This window comes from Lissotriton helveticus, chromosome 5_1 (genome assembly GCF_964261635.1).
Source record: "Lissotriton helveticus chromosome 5_1, aLisHel1.1, whole genome shotgun sequence".
Classification (NCBI taxonomy): Eukaryota; Metazoa; Chordata; class Amphibia; order Caudata; family Salamandridae; genus Lissotriton; species Lissotriton helveticus.
Window position 1 is genome coordinate 616,264,635 of NC_136065.1, and position 23,086 is coordinate 616,287,720.

Genomic DNA, 23,086 nt, shown 5'->3' on the forward strand with positions numbered 1-23,086 from the left:
ATTCCATCCTCCTGCAAACTATGAAAGGGCGTGTTGTTCGGTCTGTCCTTAACGGACTTATGGACCAGATAGGAATATACCTTGAAAATGGGGAGCTCGTGAATACTTTAACCTCCCACCTTATGCCACAATTCCGACGTCCGTTGAGCTGGGTAAGAAGCACTTCCCGGGTCTCCCTGTTCCCACATAAACAACTCCAGCAGTGTATACTGTACACATGTACCAGCCAATACTGTTGTTCCCCAGGTAGGGCCCACCTTGAACCTGTGAAGCGCCTCCTACTGCTGCGCCGCCGCGTAATATAACAAAGAAATCGGGAAATCCCAATCCACCTTCCACCCACGGAACCTACAGTGGAGCCGATTCACAGAACTAATCTTGAGACAAAATCCCAAACTTACTACTTTTGGTATTCACAGAAGGCATTTAGTAGGAGTAAAGTTCGTATTTTGCCTTAAATCGTATTTTGCCTTAAGTTCGTATTTTGCCTTAAGTTCGTATTTTGTCTTAAATTAGGTTTTTGTCTTGTTAGGATTTTGTTTTAAAGATTATCCAAATTTAGGAGATTATCCTAATTTAAGACAACATCCTAATCTAAGAGAAAATCCTAATTTAAGACAAAATCCTAATTTAAGACAAAATCCTATCTTTACTACTACTAAATGCCTTCTGTGAATACCAAAAGTAGTAAGTTTAGGATTTTGACTCAGATTAGTTCTGTGAATCGGCCCCAGTGTGTCTAACTTTACACAGCTATTCTTCCCAGCTCGTACCAAAACACATAACAAGCTCTCTATTTGCCAGAACCTGTCAATCGAAATAGGGCACATTGTAGTCTCCAGCACATGCAAGCATCAGAGCAAAAATACCATCCTTGCCACAGAAATCTGTCACACAATCGTGAGGGGTCGTTTTTTCCAAAATTCTCCTCAACTGCTCAATCTGTCCACCACTCTGCCAACATTAAGCGAGGATTCGGCTGGTGGGCAACATGATAGCTACAACCCCAAATACCTAAAGCTTTTTCTTTCCCAATTCAATCCCATGCCTATAGGAAGCTCCCCTTCAATACTGCCCCAAAGGAAACAGCTGTGGCTTCCTACACTGTGTGTGTAATCCTGACACGTCTCCAGTTCCTCCAGCACCGACCTAAGAAGACACCAATGCATCATCCGCTTAGAGCGAGACCATTTGAATCATATTGAGCAAAAGACACACATTTGATGGACGGAATGCAGAACAAATCAAAACATTCAACCACAGTCAAGAGAGCTGGGTTAAATCCATCATTCATTTGCTCACCATGCCTCCCCAGTTTAGACCTGGCCGTATGCAAATCAGTCTTGACCCTGTGCCTCATGGGAACAGTATAGCCCGAACTGCCAAGCCAGGTCCTCCTTGAACCGGAAACAAGCATCCTAGGCTGGTTTCGGGATTTCACCTTCTTCTTCAGCCAGGATTGCTTGATTCCAATGGCACAGTGAGCCCAGGACCCACGTCTGGGCATATATGTGAGCAAAAAAACTATGGATTTAGGCCCAGATCTCTGTACTGGGGTGAATGTATGACATTGTTCTGCATTCTGTCCATCAATTGTTATTTTTGCATTTGAATCATATTGCCAGTTCAGATACCCTATGGAAGGAGCCCATGCTCAATCTGCAGGCGAGAGGCCAGGGAGCCACCGCAAACAACATTCGCGCCGTAATCTTTTTCAATGTAAACTAAGTACAATTTTTTAAGGCTTAGAAGCCATCTAAAAAATGGATCTGCTATAACCCAACACATCCTTTCAGTCGACCATTTATAAAAAAAAAATGTATATGCCATGTTCCTAGCATGTATTCCACGTCTATATTTGTGTGTGTGTGTGTTTTTTTTTAAATATCTGTCTGTGATCTGGGTCGTGTACTCTGGCCTGAAGTCTGTTGCAGGTGGGAGCTCCTTCTCGTTGCAAGAGTAAGTCAGTTGATTGTGCCTCGTCCCTCTCTCTCTCGCAGAGCCATTTCGTATTGGCCTGGGAGAGATAACAGTAGATTTAAAATGCCAGCCAGGAGATAAATCCGGTGGATGAAGATTTTCAGAAATTGACCTACTAAAAATAGGCGCTCCTTGCCCGTAATACAAAGTTGGCAGAGTAAGATGAAGGAAATGGGCCAAAGAAAGAAACGTTTGCAGTATCTGTTAAATGTAATCCGCTTAATGTGCATTGTGAGAGTTGGGGCGCTGGTGGCTGCTGTGGCAGCTTCTGGGGCTCTTTCCTGAAGCTCCTGGCCGCGCTGTAATGACGCAGGCACTTAAAGGCCCGCCAGGCTAGCTAAACTTTAGTGCTTTGGCGGCGTGCTTGGCCCATGTCGTTTGATTCGCCGATAAATGAAAGGCGCGATGCTGTGCGGAACATGTTCAGAGGTTTGCAGAGGTTGTTTTGACCGTAAAATAAAATTGGCCTCGGCCAGATAAGCTGGCGAAAGCCTGAATGCGCCTTTTAAAGTAATCATAGATTTGACATAGACATTGAGCCATTGTAGGCTGCAGCGTGACATCACGTCTGTGCTACTCAACTCGAGACAGATGTTTGCAAGGCCACTCAGAGAGGATGTTGGAGGGCTGGATAGCTCGGACTTCAGACTTACGCAAGTATTAATATTTCGGGACGTAATACTATAAAAAAAAAATATGACTAGATTAGAACTGGAGGTGTGCAGTGACCATTGACTCGTTTTGGGCACCAGGCCTGAACAGTGACCTAGGAAAAGGGAATTTGCACCACTATTTGTGATCTAAGATGGATGCCAGTTTGCCCCTGAGTTGCCACCCATGAAAAGGGGTTAGTGGCACTTTCATCAGGGAACCAATTCTCTCATCGCCGTTGTTAGTTCTGGCCTGACCATATGTTATCAACAAAAAAGAGATTTACGAAGACCTACCACGGTCGGGTGGTTGGCCCCACCCACCTGTTGATTGTCACGAGTACAGACTTTGATTGGACATGCATTGTGTGCGTCGGCTGAAAGAGTGCCCAATTGCACTTTTTGCACTGCGGTAAAGCCAGCTCTCAATACAGCCGGACCGAGTTGGCTACGTTAACAAGTCCTTGGCGATTATCCATTAATCTGAAGGGTGACTCAAGGCTCCTTTTTGCTATTGGGGTTGTCGCTTATCCTCCCCTTCCCCTACGGCCTGTTGGAGCCTAGCTGGCCGCAAGTTAGACTCTCTACAAGTGACTCCAGAGGCCATATCTTGATGAGTCGTTACTCTTGCATCGGTATTGGTAGCTGACCGTTCCCAGGACTGGGACTTTGTTTCTTCGAAAGGCAGTAGGAGAGAACTTTTGGCCTCTTATCAGAGGGAATAACTTGCTGCAATATGCGAACACAACAACGTAAAGCAGTGAATATCACAGGCACTGCAATTAGTCAATCCACTCCGGTTCAGAGGGTGAAATGCAGACTGGGTCCAAGCAAAACTGGGCACAACCCCGACAATTCTTAATGCGCGGAAAAGAATGGAATCTAAACTTAGAGAGATGCTTGAAGCCGGGAAGTCAGAAGGATCCAGCAATCAAAGTGAGGGTGAGAAGGGGACAGAAATTGAGAGCTAGGGGAATCATCAGATCCCCAGCTGATTAACTCTGGACCCTCCCCTTCGGGTTTGGAGTGCACAGATAATATCCAACTGGGACTTGACAACATTATTGAAGCACCCTCAAGTCCTGCTAAGCCCAAACAATATCCGACCTTGAGGCATTTGATTTCTACCTCACCAGCACTAGGAGAATAGAGAGGCAGACCGCCAAGTTCAACCAGACCTCTTTGGGAAGAGGCAAGGCCCCAAGCAGTAGAAAGAAATGGGCAGCAGCCTCTCTCTCCCCCCGGCAGGAGCCCCCTTTAGTAAATACAGCTAGGACCGTGAAGGCTAGCAATGTAGAGACACAGGTGTCACTGGAATACGGAGATTTTCTAATGGGACAAAATCCGCAATAGGAACTGAGGACTAATGAAGGTAGACTTGAGCAAATTATCAAAAGTATGTTTGAAATTATAATAGCCGAAATGAGAGAATTAAAAACATCGCAGTCGCAAGAAATTGCTGCTCTCCATAAACAACTAACAAAGATTTAAAATGGTATAGCTCTGCTCCCGGGGAGATTGAAAGAGGCGGAAACTAGAATCTCGGACTTGGAGGACAGGGTAACATCTATGCAGGGAGAAGTGCTCCAGCTTGAAAAAACAAAGGCTTTTTTTAGATAATAAGCTGCACGATTTGGAGAATTATAACAAATAGTCAAATCACTTAATCATAGGAGTTACCGGAGGGGAGCAAATGTTAGCAGGTGTCCAAATGGGTGGACTCCCTGTTCAAGAAAGTGATGCCTGAATTAATGAGAGACTTGAATGTCACCAGGGCTCATAGGGCGACAGCTCAACTCTTCTTTAGCGTGAAGTATTCCGCACAATATTGGTGAACTTTGCTGACTACCCGGTTAAGGAATGCATTTTATCTAAAGCCATAGAAAAGAGAACCTCCTCAACTATGGAGAAGCCCCAGTTCTGAATTTTTTCAGATATGTCTGCACCCTCGGCACGATGATGGAGAGAATTTGTTAGGCTGATAGACACCTGATCCCTCTTAGATTTAAAGGAGTCAATTGGTCAGAAGGCCAAGCTTAAGGTGTTGGTGAAAGGAAAATTCAACCTTTTTTGGGGATTTTGGCGAGGCTCAAGTGCTTCACCAGAAGGTATCTAACTAGGTTTTGAATATGTGTATAGGCTAAGTGTTTCCACTCTAGGATCCCCTTTATATACCATATTTTGCTTCCAGTGGGGTCAATATTCACTGATGTGTGGTATGCCTTCTGAGGGTGGGTATTGGCATTCCTCGGGGTGTGAGTGCAGTTGAACTTGACTTTTGGCTGGAACGTTTACACCCAAGGATCCCCTCCATTATGATATTTATATATTGCTCCAGCGGGGGCTATACTCCTGGAGGAGTGATATGCTTCCACGTGGGCAGGTTCAGGTACTTTCGAGACATGAGTGTGATGGGTTGCAGTGCCATGGCACCCTAGTTTTGGTGGGTCCAGTGTGAGGTAGTGTGGGCAGTTTCCCCCCTCTGTTGTGGTAGCACAGGGTGGGTGCTCAGGGGAGGAGGCGGTGATGGTCACTGCAGTTAAATAAGGGACGAGTTCATACTTGGCTATGTGCAGATGTCTATTGGGTAATGGAAATGGAGATGTTAGATATGTGCAGAAAGGGTCAGATGAGCAATGTTTAAAGAAGCTAAATGTATTTAAGCACTTTAAAACCGGAACAGTGCAATGGGGAAGGGCAATGGGAAGGTTCAACATGGAGGTGAAATAATGTGAAATGTTTATGAAGAAGCCCATGTATTAACTATGCACTGCACTTTAGGATTTAGCACTTTATATTTTTAGGAATTGTTTTCTTTATTGAAAAGTTGTAGCCATCTATGCCTTTATTTTACTTTAAGAAGTACGGCACACTTTTTTACTAGTAGGCACTACTTAGGCATAGTGAAATCACTTAGGCACCCTACATATGGAATTGTTCAATAGAGCGGTGAAATGATGTGAACTGTTTGAGAACAAGCATATGTATATTCTGGCGCTGCACTTTAGTTTTTGGCACAGTATATTTTTAGGAATGCCTCTTCTTTCTCAAAGTTATGAATATCTATGGGTTCCCTCAACCTTATTGTAGCACAGGAAAAGCAGTTTACTTTTTAATTGCTGGTTAAACAGATATGTATGTATTTCAGCACTTTAAGTTTTAAGTATGCAATATGTAGACGAATGGATGGGGAATTTATATACATAGAGACACCTATTTTTGGGGGTATATTTATTGTACTGCACTTTAGGTCAGTATGCTTTTATATGTTGAAACCCAGAATTTACATGAGGGTACATAAAGATCATCTGAGAATAGTTTTGTTTAATACCAATGGCCTAAACAGTATGCATAAACCCCGAGCAATTGAAGATATTCACCATATATTGTGCTTTTTTAGGAGACAGATTTTCGGGACTAAACGGAGCTGATTTATAACATGTTTAAGCGATAGGCAGGCTATGAGTGCATTTCAAGTGAGTGCATCCCACTGGGGGATCACAATTTATATAAATAGACATTTCCCGTACCATGTCCCCCTTCCAAACAGATAAAGAAGGGAAGTGAGCCCTGGTTAACGGTTTAATTAATAATATTAAAGCAAATGTAGGTTCAACCTTTGCTCCAATTTTAGACGACCCAGCACTGATAGAGTTGTATCGGACATTGTTGACCATCCCAGGGAAAGTGATTTAAGGGAGGATTTTAATTACCTTATGAATTCAGATCTAGATTCTTCATCCGATACTCGTAAGCAGAGTAAGCTGCGAATGGCCAGAGTCATGTCAGATTACATGAAGATTCTGAACTTTATGGATTTATGGCGATAGAATATCCAGACAGGCGTGAATATTCCTATATTTCGGGAAGGCATATATCTGCTGCAAGTGCACTGAAATATCCTTCTATTTTTTTAAACACACAGTAAAACAGCGTGCAAGCACCTCTGGACATTTTACGTAGAGCACAACACGTTCTTCAGGTTGCCAGAAAATGATTCAAGCTCCCTGTCAAGGAAACTAAACAAGATTGGTTCACTGAGTAGTAAACATCGGTTCAATGGCAGGACAGCCTGTCAGATGAGCAGAGACCTTTCTGTTGAACCCCTGCTACCCCAAACAAGAATGTGGAAAGGAGCCCGAGTAAAACCTACCCTAAAAGGACAGGAGGGTTGCTCACATATCGCATAGTGTAAACAGCACACATGGAAAATGAAGAAAATGAAAGAACTACTAAAATTATTGCTCCATCCCAGTGAGAAGCTCCAAGAAAGTAAAATGTGATAACAACCCAGAATCGCAACAAAGAAAAACAAATGCACCATGAGAAGAAAATGGACCACAGAATGGACTGTATAGTTTGCTCACTGACCGTAGCAAGTCACCCCTCGTCAACAAAACCCTCCAGGTGAAAGTGACAGTGATTCTGGCCAGCCTGAACGAAGAAGGCAAGGTTAAAACAGTGAAGAGTCCTCGAATTTAAAGCAAAGAATGAGATGACGGTCTCGTTGTAATACCAGCAGTGGCGGCGAATAAGAGAAATGCAACAGGGAGCATCGAAAGAAGAGAAACAGATTGCGACAGGAGAATGACATGGTGGATTCTGCGCCACAGTAGAAAGCTGTCTTGAGACGACAAAAGCCAGGCTGGTCCCAACTTCAGGAGGTCCAGGCACTGATCCCGATCAAGAAGCCCAGATGTGCAAGCAAAGGAAGAGATGTAGAAAACACATACCGAAGGAACTCCTTGACCCATCTGGTTTATCATTCGACCAATTATAGGAGATTCCATACACGAAGATAGCGACTAGGAGGGACCCTGTTCGCATCAGGCATTCCCATTGACCTCGTAGCGTCTGTCAGAATAGATGCTCCCAAGGTTCTGATGGGGAGAGATCAGTCCTATTTGAAGTCAATGCAAAGAAAGATCTGGTGCTTCTGATGGATACTGTTCTGGTGGTCACGCTTCACAACAGAGGAGAAATGGATCCAATGTCCACGAGCAGCCTAGATGAAAAGCACAATGTGAAGACAATAAAAACGTTGCAGATGATGCGGCTGAAAACAGAGATAGGTTGTTACCATCCGCACTACAAGGACAGTTATGGATGCTTGAGATGCGCTCTTTGAATCTTGGCGGGAATGGTACAGTTTGACCATTCACCTTTGTTTTAAGCACAAACCACCTGCTTGACAGGCCAGGCACGTATCACTGGCTTCAGAGAGGCTCGATACCTCCACCTCTTCCCCCCGCAAGGCGTTTGCTCAATTTGGAAGAATTAAAAACTCTTCAGTGCACAAACGCTACCTTCAAAACTGCTGGACTGACTAACAGGTGTTTGCATGTGGTGTAAGCCAAATATTGTCCCCTGAACTGGTTGAAAAAGAGCACTTGTGTTGACAGATTCATTGTTCACATTTTGCAGAAGCGGGAGTCGTGCTATCACACTTAAATTGAATTTCTACTATGTAGTTTTCTTAGGACATCTGGGGCCCTGATATGTAAAGGGCGCACTTTCTCTGTTAGCACCTGGCGCACCTTAAGACAGGTGGCCAGGCGCAAACAGGAAAAGTGCGCCCTATCACATGAAATGTTCTGCCCCAGGGCAGCCGCAAACTTGCTCTGCCATGGGGGGCAGCGCATTCCTGTCAAAAACTGTTTTCACAGTGCAGACTACAACCTGCCTGCACTTTTGAATGGGATCAGAGATCCCCATGCAGGTTGGTGCAGTCAGTGACGACACCCACCTGCACGGGGATGTCTGGGGAGTCCATAAGACCCCTTTTCCCCCCTCCACAGAGAGCTGCCATCAGGGGCGCACTGACAGTGCGCCACCTTTTAGATGGCACACTGTCAGTGCGCCTTCTGAGAGCTTCTTTGCCTCTGAGCCCGTGTCTGTAATACGGAGGGGGTGCGCAGAGACAAAGGGGATTCCCTCCAATGCATGGGACCCACCCCTATGCAAATGAAGAAAAACCCTCTGAAGATAGCTCTGACACCTTATGTGCGCTATCGGTAGTACAGAAGGGGCCGCACAAGCGCCTGCGCACCCTTTTGTAAAACCAAAGGGCCTCGGGCGGGCAAATGGGCTCCTGCATTCTGTATTTTTTTCAGATGTTTCTTTGCTAAATTTAGTCTATTGTAGTAGTCAATCCTCTATAGCACTAGAGCAATAACAACAGTTTTCAGCATGTCTGAGGGCAAAGAATCCGCAATTTTCCAGATGATGCGGAGAGAGAAGAAAGGCCGAGACGACCTTGTTCACTTGTTCCTTATAAGATAGTTGGTCATCAATTATAACTCCTAGGTTTTTACCTTCCGCATTGGCTTTGGCTAAGTGCCAAGTTCTTCTGGCCACCAAGCAAGAGACCAGAAGCTAAGGTTATTGTCAAACAGAATGACATCTGTCTTTGTAGAATTCAATTTTAAACACTTGTGGTCCATTCAAAAACCTACTGCATTCATGCACCTTCTAAAGGTCTCACTCATATCCTGGCCTCTGTTAGATATTGACACAATTATTTGGGTGTCATCGGCATATGATACCAATGCTAACCCAAATGACTTAAGGCTGTGTGGGGGGGGGGGGGGGGGGCATGCTGTGAGCAGCAGCATTTGTCTTCTTACAAGTGCATATCCACCTGAAAACGAATGTGATCCAGTGTCTTGGCTGGTGGACAGTTTTCTATTCTTTCCATTTTTATGTCCTCTTTCCTTTCTTTCTACTCTTTTTTGAGTGTACTGTAGCTCTCCAGATAGTGCTAACTGAACTGCTCACTTGCCGCTCATTTCATCCTGCGGCCACTATTCCAAACTGGATGACTGTCTTGAAATGGTATTGTTGTTAGTGTATCATTGTTTTACCGTTCTAAGATGGCTAACATGTTTAGAAGCATTATGTTGGCCACCTTGGCCTCCCAATGTGAAGTTTGCTGAACTGTTGTCTAGAAAGTGTATTGATAATAGGATATCATTCTTTTTACCAGTCTAAGATGGCCAACATGTTGCTTCTCACTGTGGCAGCAATATTGGAACTTTTAAACAACAATACACTAAGTGCAATACCGTTGCATGAAACCACCTCCTGCTGTGTTTAATTTCTATTTTTGTATTGCAAGCATATGCACACCAAGCTTAGGGGCGTATAGTTTAGTTTTCTACTTAGTCTGTTATTTCTTTTCCATATCCCTGTTGAGTTTGTGTGCTTGTTTTATTGAAGCTAGGCACATGGATCTTGAGTAGATCGCAAGTTCGTGCTGGGAGAAAGGGACACTGTGCCCCAATTACTTGGAGAGTTTAACTATGCTCAGATCGCATACTCGATAAGAAACACTTTTATTAGTACAAGGACATTTGTGGACCTGATAGAAATGTGGAAAAATGTGTGCTTTCAAAAGTTATTAGTGCTGAAAACTTAAAAACAAATTAATGAAATTGGTGTAACTAATGAATATGCAGCTGTGAAGAAATCAGTAGAATTTTGAGAAACGTGTTGGCCACTGTCATGAAATAAATATTGTTTTTTATTCTGTGGAAGTGAGTAGAACTAGTTTGTGAACCACCATTGAGTTTGAGATATTAGATACTCTAAGGTACCAGACAAGGCAAGCCGTTATATGTATTGGACGTAGAACACAAGTTTGATCTGATCTACAGCATAGACATGTGTTTAAAATGCACTAGAAGGTGTATTTTTGATAAAAAAGGAGCACTACCGTGTCACTGAACATCTGGTGGTTTGGGTTAAAATATGTGTCCCTTTTGCTCGTCTTAGGAAACTCAAGGATAAGAAAAATTGGGTTGTAGAACCAGCAAGTGATTCACACACTGTTTCAATCAGATAGAGCAATACAGACTTGCTGAAAACATGTAATGCTGCTGCATGCTCCCAGGGACCTAAGCATCTAAAGGTGGAGTCAGCTTAGATCACTTAAACATTTTCTGCAGCCTGGAGGATCAAATAACTATCCATTTCGAGTCTACAAAAATGTTTTCTGTTGCTCAGAGAAGCATCCCCAAGTCAACAAATTTATAAAAATAAAATTATAAGGCAGTTATAAAAATTGTAAGGCAGTTAGTGTCTTGCATCGTGAAGTGTGCTGCCATAAATAGCCGTTCTCCATGGACGGGAATCTGTACATACGCAGAGGAGCATGAGCGGCTGTCTGATTTCTGAGCTGAAGTTTCACATATTAACCAAATTAGTAAATATGACTATTCTTTCTGCTTTCTGTAATAATAAAAAAATATATATATATAGATGTATGTATGTATGTGTATGTATATATGTATGAATGAATATGTGTGTGTATGTATGTATGTGTGTGTGTGTGTATATATATATATATATATATATATATATATATATATATTATTTTTTTTCTTCATTCCATGGTTACAGGTCTCTGATCAGATGCCTAATTTGTACCGACCCTTTTTCAAGAACATCTTCAAATATAATTTTCAACTGCCCCCACCCCCCTCATTTTACCAACAGCCTTGAGGAATGAGAACTGACATTGTCAAAAGTAAAACGACTGACTCTTGTACTATTAGGCCGCTTGTCTGGAGAGAAAAGGGCTGAGGTTGGAAAGTAGAGAGGATAGGGCGAGCTTGACCACAGCTATGCATGTGCACAGGTTTGCCCTTTTCAGTTTCTTCTTGCATTGTAAATATAATCTGATCTGTCGTCCACTGTCACCAGTGTAGCTCGTGCCACAAATTCTTGAGGTGGGGTTTTATGGAGAAATATGTTTTTACTGTGAGCAATCTACTTAACTGACTTGGAATCTGTGACGCAGGGAATGTGAATTTGAGCTTCATGTTCCCTTGGGAATACCTGGATCCATATATAGCATCAAATAGTCATTTTTTAGGCTGCAAATGCTACATGTAGAGTCTACATGAGACGCATTGTGTGTGCGTCTCAGGCATTGCTGCTTCGATACCGTAGACCATCAAAAAGCAGTTATATTCATTAATTTTATTTGTGATTTCATGTATTTCACTTAGCCTCATAATGTAGCTGTTTCTGTTCTCAAAGTGAAGCCAGTCCTTCCTAAAGATGCACAGAAACACTGGTCCTTAGTCACATGTATCTACTATGCATTTTTTTTTCTTGTTTATGGCTTTTAAGTTCACCGCCTACAGTGCAAACTTTACCTTCAGATTTATTTTCGTAAAACACTTCTTTGACGGTTCGACATAGGTCTTTTATAGTAGTCTGTTTTGCAAAGTGGCCTTACTAATTGCTTATATATTTTCAGATATTGCTTCGTTGTGGGTTTGTCTTTATAGGACAGCTGGAGGCAAGCCTACAGACAGTAGCCCAGCTATTGCCAAAAACGTAGCCTAGCAGAAGGCCAGAACTGTAGGCTTTACTAACTTTTGCTAGTACATGTTTTATTGTGACTTTTTTATGAGTTTGTTTTGTTTCAACAAAAAAGACTAAATGAGTTACATTGGCAGGTTATTTTAAACGATTCAATCGGCGAAATTCAAGAAGAAATGTTGCGTGTGGCTGGACTGCGATAGCATTTCCGCACGGTTAAGTACAGTGCAACTCAGACCAGTACTGCTGTTTTAATCCGAGTTTTATTTGGCTCACATGGTCAGCGACTGGCTGCCGCCCCCCCCCAATCCGGCACCCAACACCCAGAGACGTGGACATGAGACTTCTTTACTTTTGGAAGGCGGGGGCTAGTCCCCCGGCCGTATTTATTAAGATATGAAATTAAAAAAGGTTTTAATTGCATGGTCAACAATTATACAAAAATCAGCAGGACATTAGATACAAATATCGTCAACAAGTTTGAGAGGCTAACCTTAACAAAACTCTAATACATGTGGTTTCCTAACCGAATCTAACATCCTCATCTTGATTTCTGTACATTTCTGGCCATATGGCAAGGTCGCTAACCGGTGTCAGGTCCTACAAGCTGCGCCTCACCCAGAGCTGTGCGCATGCGCAGTCGTGCCCCGGGAATTGCCCGGTCTACGCCCTGAACTCCATTTACCCACTAAAGCAGGGCCCTTACTCTGCGCCATCCGGTGACGTCATGAGTATACGCGCGCGGGGTGGCTACCAGCCTAAGGAAAGCGTGACTACTCCGACCCGCGCCCCTTTTGAAGCATACATTACCTTGCCCCTGGAGTTCTAGGAGTGGCCCAAAGGCCCCTCCCCCTGGGCGGGAACCTCCATAGGATGATGCCCGCCCCCTCAGACCTTAAATATGTGCTCACCGGTCATGACCTTACCGCCACAGGACAGCATTGTTAACCGACGATCTGGCCTCCCCCATCTAGACCTACCTCAGGAACGCGCCTGTTTGGCAAATCCCTCCAACCAGGCCCAGATATTGTCAGACCACAAGACATTCCCTGCTCCATTCAAGTGAACTCCATCCCCCAAGTAATACCGTTCACCCCAGATACACCCATGAGGTATCGTCTGCAACAGGGGGGCTCGAAACAGCTTATCCAACTGTGTGTTGATCCTCTTTACCGAGTGATTCAACGCCCTGACCGAATCCCCCCCCGCCATTGCCATCGAGGTATGAGTTGCGACCATACTACCGTGCAACCCGGGCAGGTCCTGGCCATCCACCCCGCAGTTGAGATAATCTCCTCAATCAGAATGCGCCTCCCCAGTTTGGCCAAATCATTCTCCCCCAGGTGAAGTATCACCACTGACGGGGGGAATTGCCGGCGCGCTAACAGCCCCTGGAAGAAGTCCCTAAACTGGTTGAGACATAAACCCCCTCTCCCGAAGAATGAGATGTCAAGCCCCAGTTGTGCAGCCCTTTTCTTACGATCACCTGAAATAAAAACACATTCAGCCCGTCTCACATAGGAGTGACCCACAATCCAAACAATTTTTCTCGTTTTATCCTGGTTGTTGGTCCGCGCTGATGTAGGTCGTTGCTGCCCGACGACAAATTCCTCCCCTGCGTAACAGGTTTGAGAAACTGCAAGAAAGCAGAAACAAACCAGGCGTGAGTACCATCTTATCACAACATGTCAATTCGCACATATCGTTTGTAGCATTCTGAGGACCACCTCCCAATTTTCTTCACTCTCTCCACTGGGAGGCCCCCTGCCACCGCCTCTGTTGCTGCCCCAATTCTAAAGGAATGAGAGCCAAACTCTTTAGGGTCAAGACCTGTTTTCCTGACCACCAGCTCCAGTACCCTCCTGAACTGGTACTTAGTCAGGGTCGTACCGTCGGCGTGACAGAGCAGTGCCCCGCCCGCCGCGTCCGCCAGCCGTCCATGAAATAATTCCACATGCCTCACTGGGCAGCAAGGGTTGGCACGGGCCCGATGGAGCACTATGGTGTGACCCCGTGACTCCTGGTCAGTCTTTGACTTCTGAATGGTCACCCACATGGTGTCCTCCTTTATCCTTACACCCGCCCTTTGTAGACCGCCCTGTAGGTCTGACTTGGACCCTGCCACTAATTCACTAATTCTCAGTGCCCCATAAAATGCCAAGGAGAATGCTGCTTTGAAAAGAAGTACCTCCCACTCCGAGCTACAAACACTGTCCAGTGCGCCCAGTAAGGTCGCCAGCCGTGTTAGCCCGATGGGCCTTCTCTTGTCTCTATGATGACCTTCTAAACGGCGCCAACCCCTCAAAGCCTTGCGCACCATAAAGGTGTTAGTGGGATCACGCATGCCCCTAGCTTGAGCAAAGAATGATACCGCTGCCCTATGCCTGTTTGCCGCTGCCACTGAGCGTCCTTCCTTATGCATCCATTCTAAATAGGCCGCAAAGCCGTCTTCCTGCGCCCATAGTCCCTCCCATTGCTGACCCAAGAAAGCACAGTAAGACAAAAACGCCCCTTCATAAGCCGTCTTGGTCCTGGGTGCTAAGCTAGCAACCACGAGGTCCTGTAATCTGGGGCACCAATCTGCCAAAGCACTGCTGGGAAGTGCGCTGGCGAGGGGTCTGCTGTAGGAAGATGTTCCCTGAAAACCTGCATTTTGAAGCGAGAGAGGGAGTCAGCTGCATTGTTGAGAATACCAGGGACATGCTTGGCCTTAAAAACTACATTCCATCTCAAGCACTGCAACACAATTTCTTTTATCAGACGAAGTATGAACGGACATCGTGCCCCCTGTTGGTTTATACATTCCACTACTGTCATGTTGTCTGACCAAAACACCACTGATTGATTACATAGGTGTTCGGGCCAGACCTTCAATGCCACCCATATTGGGAACAGTTCCAGGAAGCCAATATTAGAGGTCAGACCCCATGTTCTCCATACTTCCGGCCACCGTTGAGCGACCCACTTGTTCCCTAGTATGGCGCCGAAGCCCACACTACCAGCAGCGTCCGTCCATAGGCCCAACTCTGCTGATGTTGCGGGAGGGGCGGGCCAGACCACCCTGCCATTAAAATCCTCCAGGAATGCCATCCATATATGCATATCCTGGCGAATCTCAGATGACAGCCTAGTGCGGTGGTGTTTCTCCCTTAGCCCCTTCATTGCTTGGGCGATGGAGCGGGAGAAAGGGCGCGCCATGGGGATGACCCTCAGTGCGAAGTTCAGTTGCCCTACCACCTCCTGTAATTGCTGCAGGGTGACCTTATCTTTGCGTAAACATAAACGTAGCGCTGTTCTGAATTTGTCCACTTTGTCCCTAGGCAATCTGAAACATCCCTCCACTGAATCAATCTCGATGCCGAGAAACTCCAAGCAGGTGGCCGGGCCCACAGTCTTCCCAGGCGCAAGCGGTACACCAAAAGCCCGCATGAGCACGCAAAATTCCTGCAACGCCCATGCACACTCCTGAGATCCCGCCGTACCCAGGAAGAGAAAGTCATCTAAATAATGCATGACCTGTTGGTGGCCCGTCGCTTGTCTCATGGCCCATTCAAGAAAAGAGCTAAACATCTCAAAGTATGCACATGATATAGAACAACCCATGGGCATGCATTTATCCATGTAGAACCTGTCCCCAAACGTAAAACCTAGGAGATGTTGATCCGCTGGGTGTACCGGGAGGAGACGGAAGGCTGATTCAATGTCTGACTTTGCCATCAACGCCCCGGGCCCCATGGCCTGTAATAAGGTAACCGCCTGGTCAAAAGAGGCGTACTTAACACTACAAATACCCTCCTCAATGGCATCATTCAGTGACGCGCCTCTAGGTGCTGATAGGTTGTGGATCAATCTGAATTGCCCCTTCTCCTTTTTGGGAACTACTCCTAATGGTGAACACACAAAATTGGGTACAGGCACCTCTGTAAAAGGGCCAGGTATCCTGCCTAAAGATAATTCCTTCTTAGTTTTTGCAGCCACCACAGCCGGGTTGTGTTTTACCGATAGTTGGTTCTTACAGTGTGCGCTGCCTGTGTATCCTGCCGCCGGGATCCTAAAGCCTTTGGAGAAACCTTCCTGGAGTAGGGTGGCCGTTGCGTGGTCCGGGTATCTATGTAACCATGGTATCATTGCTAACACATCCACTGGCGTGGGGGTGCCTAACTGGTTTGTGTTACAGTGGCTTTCCCCTTCCCCTCTGACCCGTGTTCCCGTGCTTGGACCTGCAGGATGTTTCTGGGTGTGAGGGGTGACCACAGGATGAACATGCATGTCTAAACTTACAGGAGCCCGGGGCCCTTGTGCAGGTGCGCCTATTAAATTCACATCACACCCCCTTTTTCTCTGCCCCACCGGCCTTAAACCTCCCCGGTACCTCACTCGCTTGGGGGGTCCGAAAGGGCTGTTGGGGCTTCGCGGAGAACACCCTGACCGAACCGGAAAACTGAGGGGGGGGTGCATTATCGGAGAACTGCTTGTGCCATGACATGGAGTCCACAGTATCCCATGCTAATGATCTATTAAATTCTAATGCTTTCCTGAAATTCAAATCGTACCCTTTCCATGCATCCCCAGAATACTGTTCACTCCACCCCACAATCCTGCTCTGGTAGCATGCCAGAGGCGCCTGTAAATCTGGAGGTCGTTCGGCCTTGATAGCCGTGAATACCGCAAAAGCCTTTATCCAGTTGAGTAGTGTTTCCTCAACCCTAAATCTAGCACACTGAACCCTCCATTCACTTGGGTGCATCCACTCTTTCAGTGTCTTTGCATCCTCCATTTCCCTGTTATCCAATAACAATGAATAAATATACACATATTTATCTGCCCAAATCATCTCCTTCACAGCCTGCGACACATGTTGCGCTAAATTCTCACTCCTGGAAGGTATAGCACCATCCCCCAAGAGCGGCAAAGCCACCTCCTTACCATGTGCTGGCACCGGGGCCGGCTGCCCGCTAGCTCCATTCGGCTGGGTAAGACTGGAACCTGCAAGGGGAGAAGATACGGGCACTGCAACACTGTCGGCTACTGCAGCCGATTTAATCTTTTCCACAAACCTCGCCGCCTCTGTTGCATGGTCTGCAGAAGTCGGGAAAGCACCCCCCTTCTGTAGCCACGGCATCAAGGCCGTTATCTGAGACAACAATTCAGGAGGCATTGAATCTGAATCCCCCGCTGGGACAGCAGGTACCACTGGGGTTATGCCCAATGGTACTGGCGCAGTAGGCAAGGCGGGTGCCGGTTGCGGCAAGCCTGTAGCCGGGATTGCGGCCACCGGTGAGGGAGCAGACCCTGCCTCTCCTGGCGGTATGACAGGCACCGGCACCACGGGCGCTGGGAGTATAGGCATTGGTATAATAGGGGTGGGATGACTGCTAGCGGCGTGGCAGGTACCGGCACTACTGGCCCTGGGGCAGGTGCAGCATACCTGGGTTTCTTGGGCTTAGACTTCCTAGGCGGGGTAACAAAATCCCCCCTTGGCAATGGTGCCGCCCTCTGGCGGATAGGCCTACCCGATGGGCCAGGGGCATCATCATGCCTCTCATTAATCCGAGCTTCCAGCTCATCTACCTTCCCTAGCCGCTGTTTAATTTTGCCCATTTCACGCATCATGGCCCGCATCATAGCCTCCATCTTGGACCCACCTTTACCACCCCGTGGTCCTGGCATTATAAAACTCCAACAACCAGCTACCTACTCTCCTAAAGTCACGACAGGCCAACCTTGTGTACCTTTCAGATGGAGGGTCACCAGGGGGCTTTCAGCACCATGCAACGGCAACCGCAACACCAGCGGCTTGTCCGCTTATGTAAGGGGTGAGTAAACCTAATGTAGACCCACCCGGCGACCACCAGGAGCGATGAATGCCAGCCCCCCGTACCCCTCTTACCGACCAGTCCTGCGTACTCGCCGGCGATATCCGTCTGCGATGATGCCCCACACCAGGTTGCGTGCTGACTGTCCTTACGTCCTTACGTCCTCTCTATGAGTGAATTGCACCAATAGTGTCGTTAAATGCCTGGAATAGAGAGATGTATTAACACCGTGTGATAAAGGCAAGAGCAGAATTAGGAAAACCCAGGTTAAATACAGTGAATGCTTGAACCCCCCCTGTTGACCTTCCTGGTGCTGTGCACCACTAAGTTCGTTGTATCAACACAGTAAATTAACACTCCCTCAAGACCAGAATAATTCTGAAACCAAACAGTGAATGTACTTTTTTACCCTCAACTGCACACTTTGCTCAAAGTCACAATAGCGACATACTTAATTGCAAGACAGTCATGAAAAACAGTTATGTAATGTCATTTCCCTTTTTTGTACAATTGCACACTTTCACAAGGGGTCTCCCATCCAGGTGCTGCCCTGGTCGACCCTGCTTCACTTCCTTAAACAGTAGAAGGTACGAAGCTAGTTTAATGCTCTCGCAACTGAGCTATCTCGGCTTACTTAAATCAGCCCACTCCGGCCTTATTTGCCGTTTACATGAAATGCGCGCCAAAAAACGATCATGCGAGACAAGCCGATCATTTAAACTGCCCGCTCCGTTCTTTATTAGAAAATTAAAAAGGCTCCCGCAAGTATTTTGTATTTGCGACCCCTGTTTTCCAAGACCTTCGAACTACGAAGCCCTGGTTGAGCTGCCGGTATCGAGTCGGCCGCCTCCTTTCACCCGGCCGCTCACAAAGTATACCGGCTGGCCGATGCGCCGTTCCTGATGCACCCGCCCCCCGCACAATACCTTACGGAGCCTCGAGCGGCCCGTACCACGCTCCCCAGCCGCTCTGCACACCGGCGCGCGAGTCTCCGCTCGCTGTCCAGAGACCAGAGAAGCGATGTTTCCCGCGGCTCCACTCTGACGATACGGCTGACTCCACGCGGCTCGCTGGGGGCTAAGATCAACGCGGCTCCCGAACCGCTTGCTTGTACACGGTGCCAACTGCAAAAGAAAGGAGAAAGTTAATAAAACAAAGAAGCCCCGAGCGCGGGGCACACCGTGCTGTGAGGGAGCGTCCAGGGACAAGGGGGTCTCCTGGGCGCTCCCCGCCTCTTTATTCCTCAGGGGCCAGGCGGGGGGGGCACGCCCCCCTGCCCCACCCCTCCAGTAGCCCGCCCCCCCTGACCCAGACCTTCTACACTGGTATCCGGGTCAGGGGGGTAGCCAGCCAATCGGTGGTGGGTCGCGCCCGAGGGCCCGCCCCCACAACCGAGAGACACAAAGGGGGGAAGGGGGGAAGCGGTCGCCGCGCCGCCATGCGGGCAGGGGGGCCGAGGGCCCCCCCTTTTCATATGAGATTTGACAGGTGTGGAAGCAAGCACACATCATGTCATGGTCATACTACATAAGGGTGTATGAGCTGTTGACCTAGTTGGACAACATGTTGACTTATGGACACTAAGCATGTGTCCCTAGGAAAGGAATAAGCAGGTGGCAGGTATTATTGCATAGATTTCCTTCTAAGGCATGGATGCTGCTTGCAATGTTCCCTCTGTATGCGTTTTGCGTATGACATGTACTGTGCTTTGTTTTTTTTTTTAAATCTGTGAACATTTAAAAAAAAATGTTGTGTTCTGTTTTTACTGACTATATTCTTTGTTGTGTAGGTCGTAGAAAGGAGAAGAACAGCTACTGAGATCAGAGAAGAGTTTGAGCGCTTGCAGAGAGAACGAGAAGAGCGGCGACTCCAGCAAAGAACCAACCCAAAGGTAGGGTTGTATTCCTTTTAAAGAAGATGTTGCTTGCTTGTTCAGTTGATAAGACGTTTCAAATGATAGTCAGTGACCCGAAGTAGGCACATTAGAGAAAAGTGCAATTTAACACGCATCATCTCTAATGTAACGACATAGGGCCTATTTTCGGCGGGAGGGGGTGAACCTGACTTGGCTCCAGGGCCGGACCGGGAATCAAAACCGGCCCTGGCAAAATGCTGCAAAAACGGCCCTGTAACAAAAAACGGCCCCCACCCGTGCGGCGCACCGGGGGATTGCCCAGTGCCCACAATGGCCAGTCCGGCCCTGCTTGGCTCAGCCAGACCCTATTTTTGCCTGGCCTTCCTAGAGGTTGCTGAGCCTCTAGTGAGCATTCTTGATTTTAAAAAGTTACATCCTTTGCTGACTGCGAGAGAGTCATGAGAGAAGCTGTAGGAAGTCGCCATCTTTATGCCATACCATAATGAGGTATACCGTGCAAAGAGCCCAGGTATTCCCTTACTAGTAGGCAGGGGCTTGCTCTAGCACTCCCAAGGCGCTCTTTTAGGAGGTAGTGTGGTTGAGCAGCCTTAATTGTTATTATAGAGGAGTGCAAGTCATCCGCTACGTGCACGCACACACACTTCAATAATGAGATCCACACCAATTAATAAAAATAACACTGATCTCTATATAACTTTAGGCACCAAGATCATCAAAATCAGGTATGCAATTTTTACAATAACAGGTTTGAAGAAAACCGCTTTTTGATACCTGAAATCATAATTGAAGCTTTTCTCAGCAGTGTCAACCTAGGAAGAAAATCTACTCTGCATACGCACACTTAACGACTTACAGGACCCTTCCCTGGCACTTAAGGTGAGTAAAGGGCAAGGTGCAAGGCAGCCCCAACAGGTCACCTTGGGAGGCACTGCGGCGTCCAAGTGGAGAGGGGTGTTTTTCAGTGTCCGGTGATTTTGATACTTCAATTCGTAATTGAAGCCCTTCGAGGCCATGTTAACCTATGTAGAAAACCTCTGTAGGAGAAACAGTTGAAATCATATCAAATACCAGACAAAAGGTGGAGGGGTGACCATGCCGAAAAGGGCACTTTCCTACAGAAGCCAACGAGGAATGTAAGTGTCAGCACAGGGTATGCACCAGTCTTTAATCCGGGGATGGTAAGGACTCCTTTGGGACTGAATGTGGAAAGTGACACACACATTGTATATGGGCATTGGGGTTGCGGATGATAGCTGCCTTGCTCACTCCCAGTCCTGCCTGCACTGGATGCCCAGCCACACTCCTCCACCTCCCTGTGTACCACATGCACTCATCTCTGCACCAAACAAACCTCCCTATCAAAGTAGCACGTACTTAACCTGGAAGATGAACCTAGGTATGTCCCTTCCTGGAGCCATGCAGAAAAGCTAGGGATTTAACACTGATCATGTGCAGCACTTTGTGTGCACTTGGCTTAGAGAGGGCGGGGGAGTCCCATCAGTTTGATCACCCAACCAGGTCCGCAAACATAAGTACAGCCGCAGAAGTTGGAGCAAAAGAAAGAGATGAAAGATGTCAGAGCTAGAGTGGAAAGTAAAGGGGAAGCCTGAAAATAGATCAGGCTAGGGCTAGTTATGATGGACAGGGAAAGAGACAGTCCACCTTTCAGTAAGACAAGTGAAGAAAAATGACACCATGCCACAATATTGGACTGCTTCCTCCACTAAGCTCACACCTGGGATTTAGGTACTAGACAGGGTTTCTGTTGAGACATGGAGGATAGCCCATCATTCTGCATAGAAGAGTACTTAAACTAGAGTGAATACAGAGCATGCTCCTGGTGTACACTACACCAATTTCCCTCAGTAACTAACTCTCACTTTGGCCCAAACTACAAACTCCTGCAATTGTGCACCACAGGATTGAAGTAGGGGAGATTTTCGTGCTCTGCACTATGCAAGTGTTTTCTTAGCACTTGTGTACCCCATCACATTCTCATCCTAACTACGATTTCCAGCACCTCCGTTCCACTGGAGGTGCATATGTTGGTGTCACTTCCAACTTCAACTGAATTGCTTAGTGAGGACTGGACGTGCTCCTTCAACACCTCATCAGGAGTAGCAAGCGCTATATAAATGCAAACTTTTTTCCCTCTTCTATCCCTCCACTATCCTTCTCAATGCAAATAATTTAATAATATATCCACCATTTAAATTACTTTAGTTTTTCCCTATACTTATTCACCACTAATCATCTATGGGTTCCGGAGTAGCTTTCTACTCTCCGGAAAAGCGCTTTGACGCCTCGTCAGGGGTAGTAAGCGCTATTTAAATCCAATTACAATACAATACATGCACTACATTTTGCAGAGCACTGGTGATTCAGTTACCATTGCACATTATTGGTGCTATGGCCGGAGTGAGCGCAGAAACATGCTTATGTAGTGCATATACACTTAAAGCTGGGAGTGCAGCGAGGACTTGTGCTCCAGCAGTGGACTCTGATGCAGTTGTTAGTGAAAGCTGTGGCAGGATATATGTCTGCACTGGTGTTGTCGCTAGGAGTAAAGGCAGTGAATCCTCCAGCATACTGTGCATAAGTGGCTTCAGTAGGTGGTGTTCAAGCACTGCTCCATCTCTGGTTAGGATTTGTCATGTACACTATCTTTGATTAAATAAAGTGCCTGCAGCCTCCTTAAGGTCCCTCCTGTGAGACTATTCATAAATATATCCCCCCCCCGCTTACCAAAGAGACTTCAGTCTGCAAAAACAAACCAGATATCACTTCCACTCATTAGTTATAGTAACGTGCACTAGCAGCACCCACACTTTCAGAGTGAGGCCGAATTCTTTATTCACGAGGTTACCAGATGACTCCACACATCAGGTAAATACAATGTTTCAGTTACAAGCATAAACTTATTACTGTGTATGGATTCATAACCTGGTTCACTTCAGTTTAGCTAGTTGGACTCATCTTAAAATGTATTTTGGTTTCTAGATTGGAAAATCGATATAGAATATAGTCCCGCATGAGTGATCAGGTAATCTTACTTATGCATTTCCATCTGCACAGACTCCACACCTCTCTTTACCACATAATGCCCAGGCCCCACATATTAAATCCTTGATTGACACTGTGACGAACGCCCTGAAACACCTCTTTAAACAGTCAAAGTGGCTACCCCCTTCCCTTTACAACTGAAGCTCTTGTGGCTGAATCAGATTAGTTGATCGACTTCTTTGATCATAAATTTAATTCCATTGATCACATTTTCTCTACCGCTTCTTCCTGGCCCAAACACGGATATGAACATTTTGTGCAAACCCAAGACAAAACGGGTTAAGTTAAGGTCTCTTTCTCAAAACAATCTGCTTAAAGTCAAAGTTAAAATGAAGCCTTTAAATCACTTTATGGACTCAGGTCTGGGGAAT

At 46.4% G+C, this 23,086-nt stretch overlaps 1 protein-coding gene and 1 pseudogene across 1 annotated transcript in view; both read left to right on the forward strand.

Annotated features, from left to right (window-relative positions):
• The window catches only part of LOC144756462 (band 4.1-like protein 4A pseudogene), a 30,453-nt pseudogene extending 22,695 nt beyond the window's left edge, over window positions 1-7,758 (forward strand).
• DNAJC11 (DnaJ heat shock protein family (Hsp40) member C11) overlaps window positions 1-23,086 on the forward strand; it is a 536,755-nt gene that overhangs the window by 256,929 nt on the left and 256,740 nt on the right. Inside the window, exon 4 of the mRNA XM_078642976.1 lies at window positions 19,566-19,667. Coding sequence (XP_078499102.1) covers window positions 19,566-19,667 — 102 coding nt within the window. The remainder of the gene's footprint in view (window positions 1-19,565; window positions 19,668-23,086) is intronic.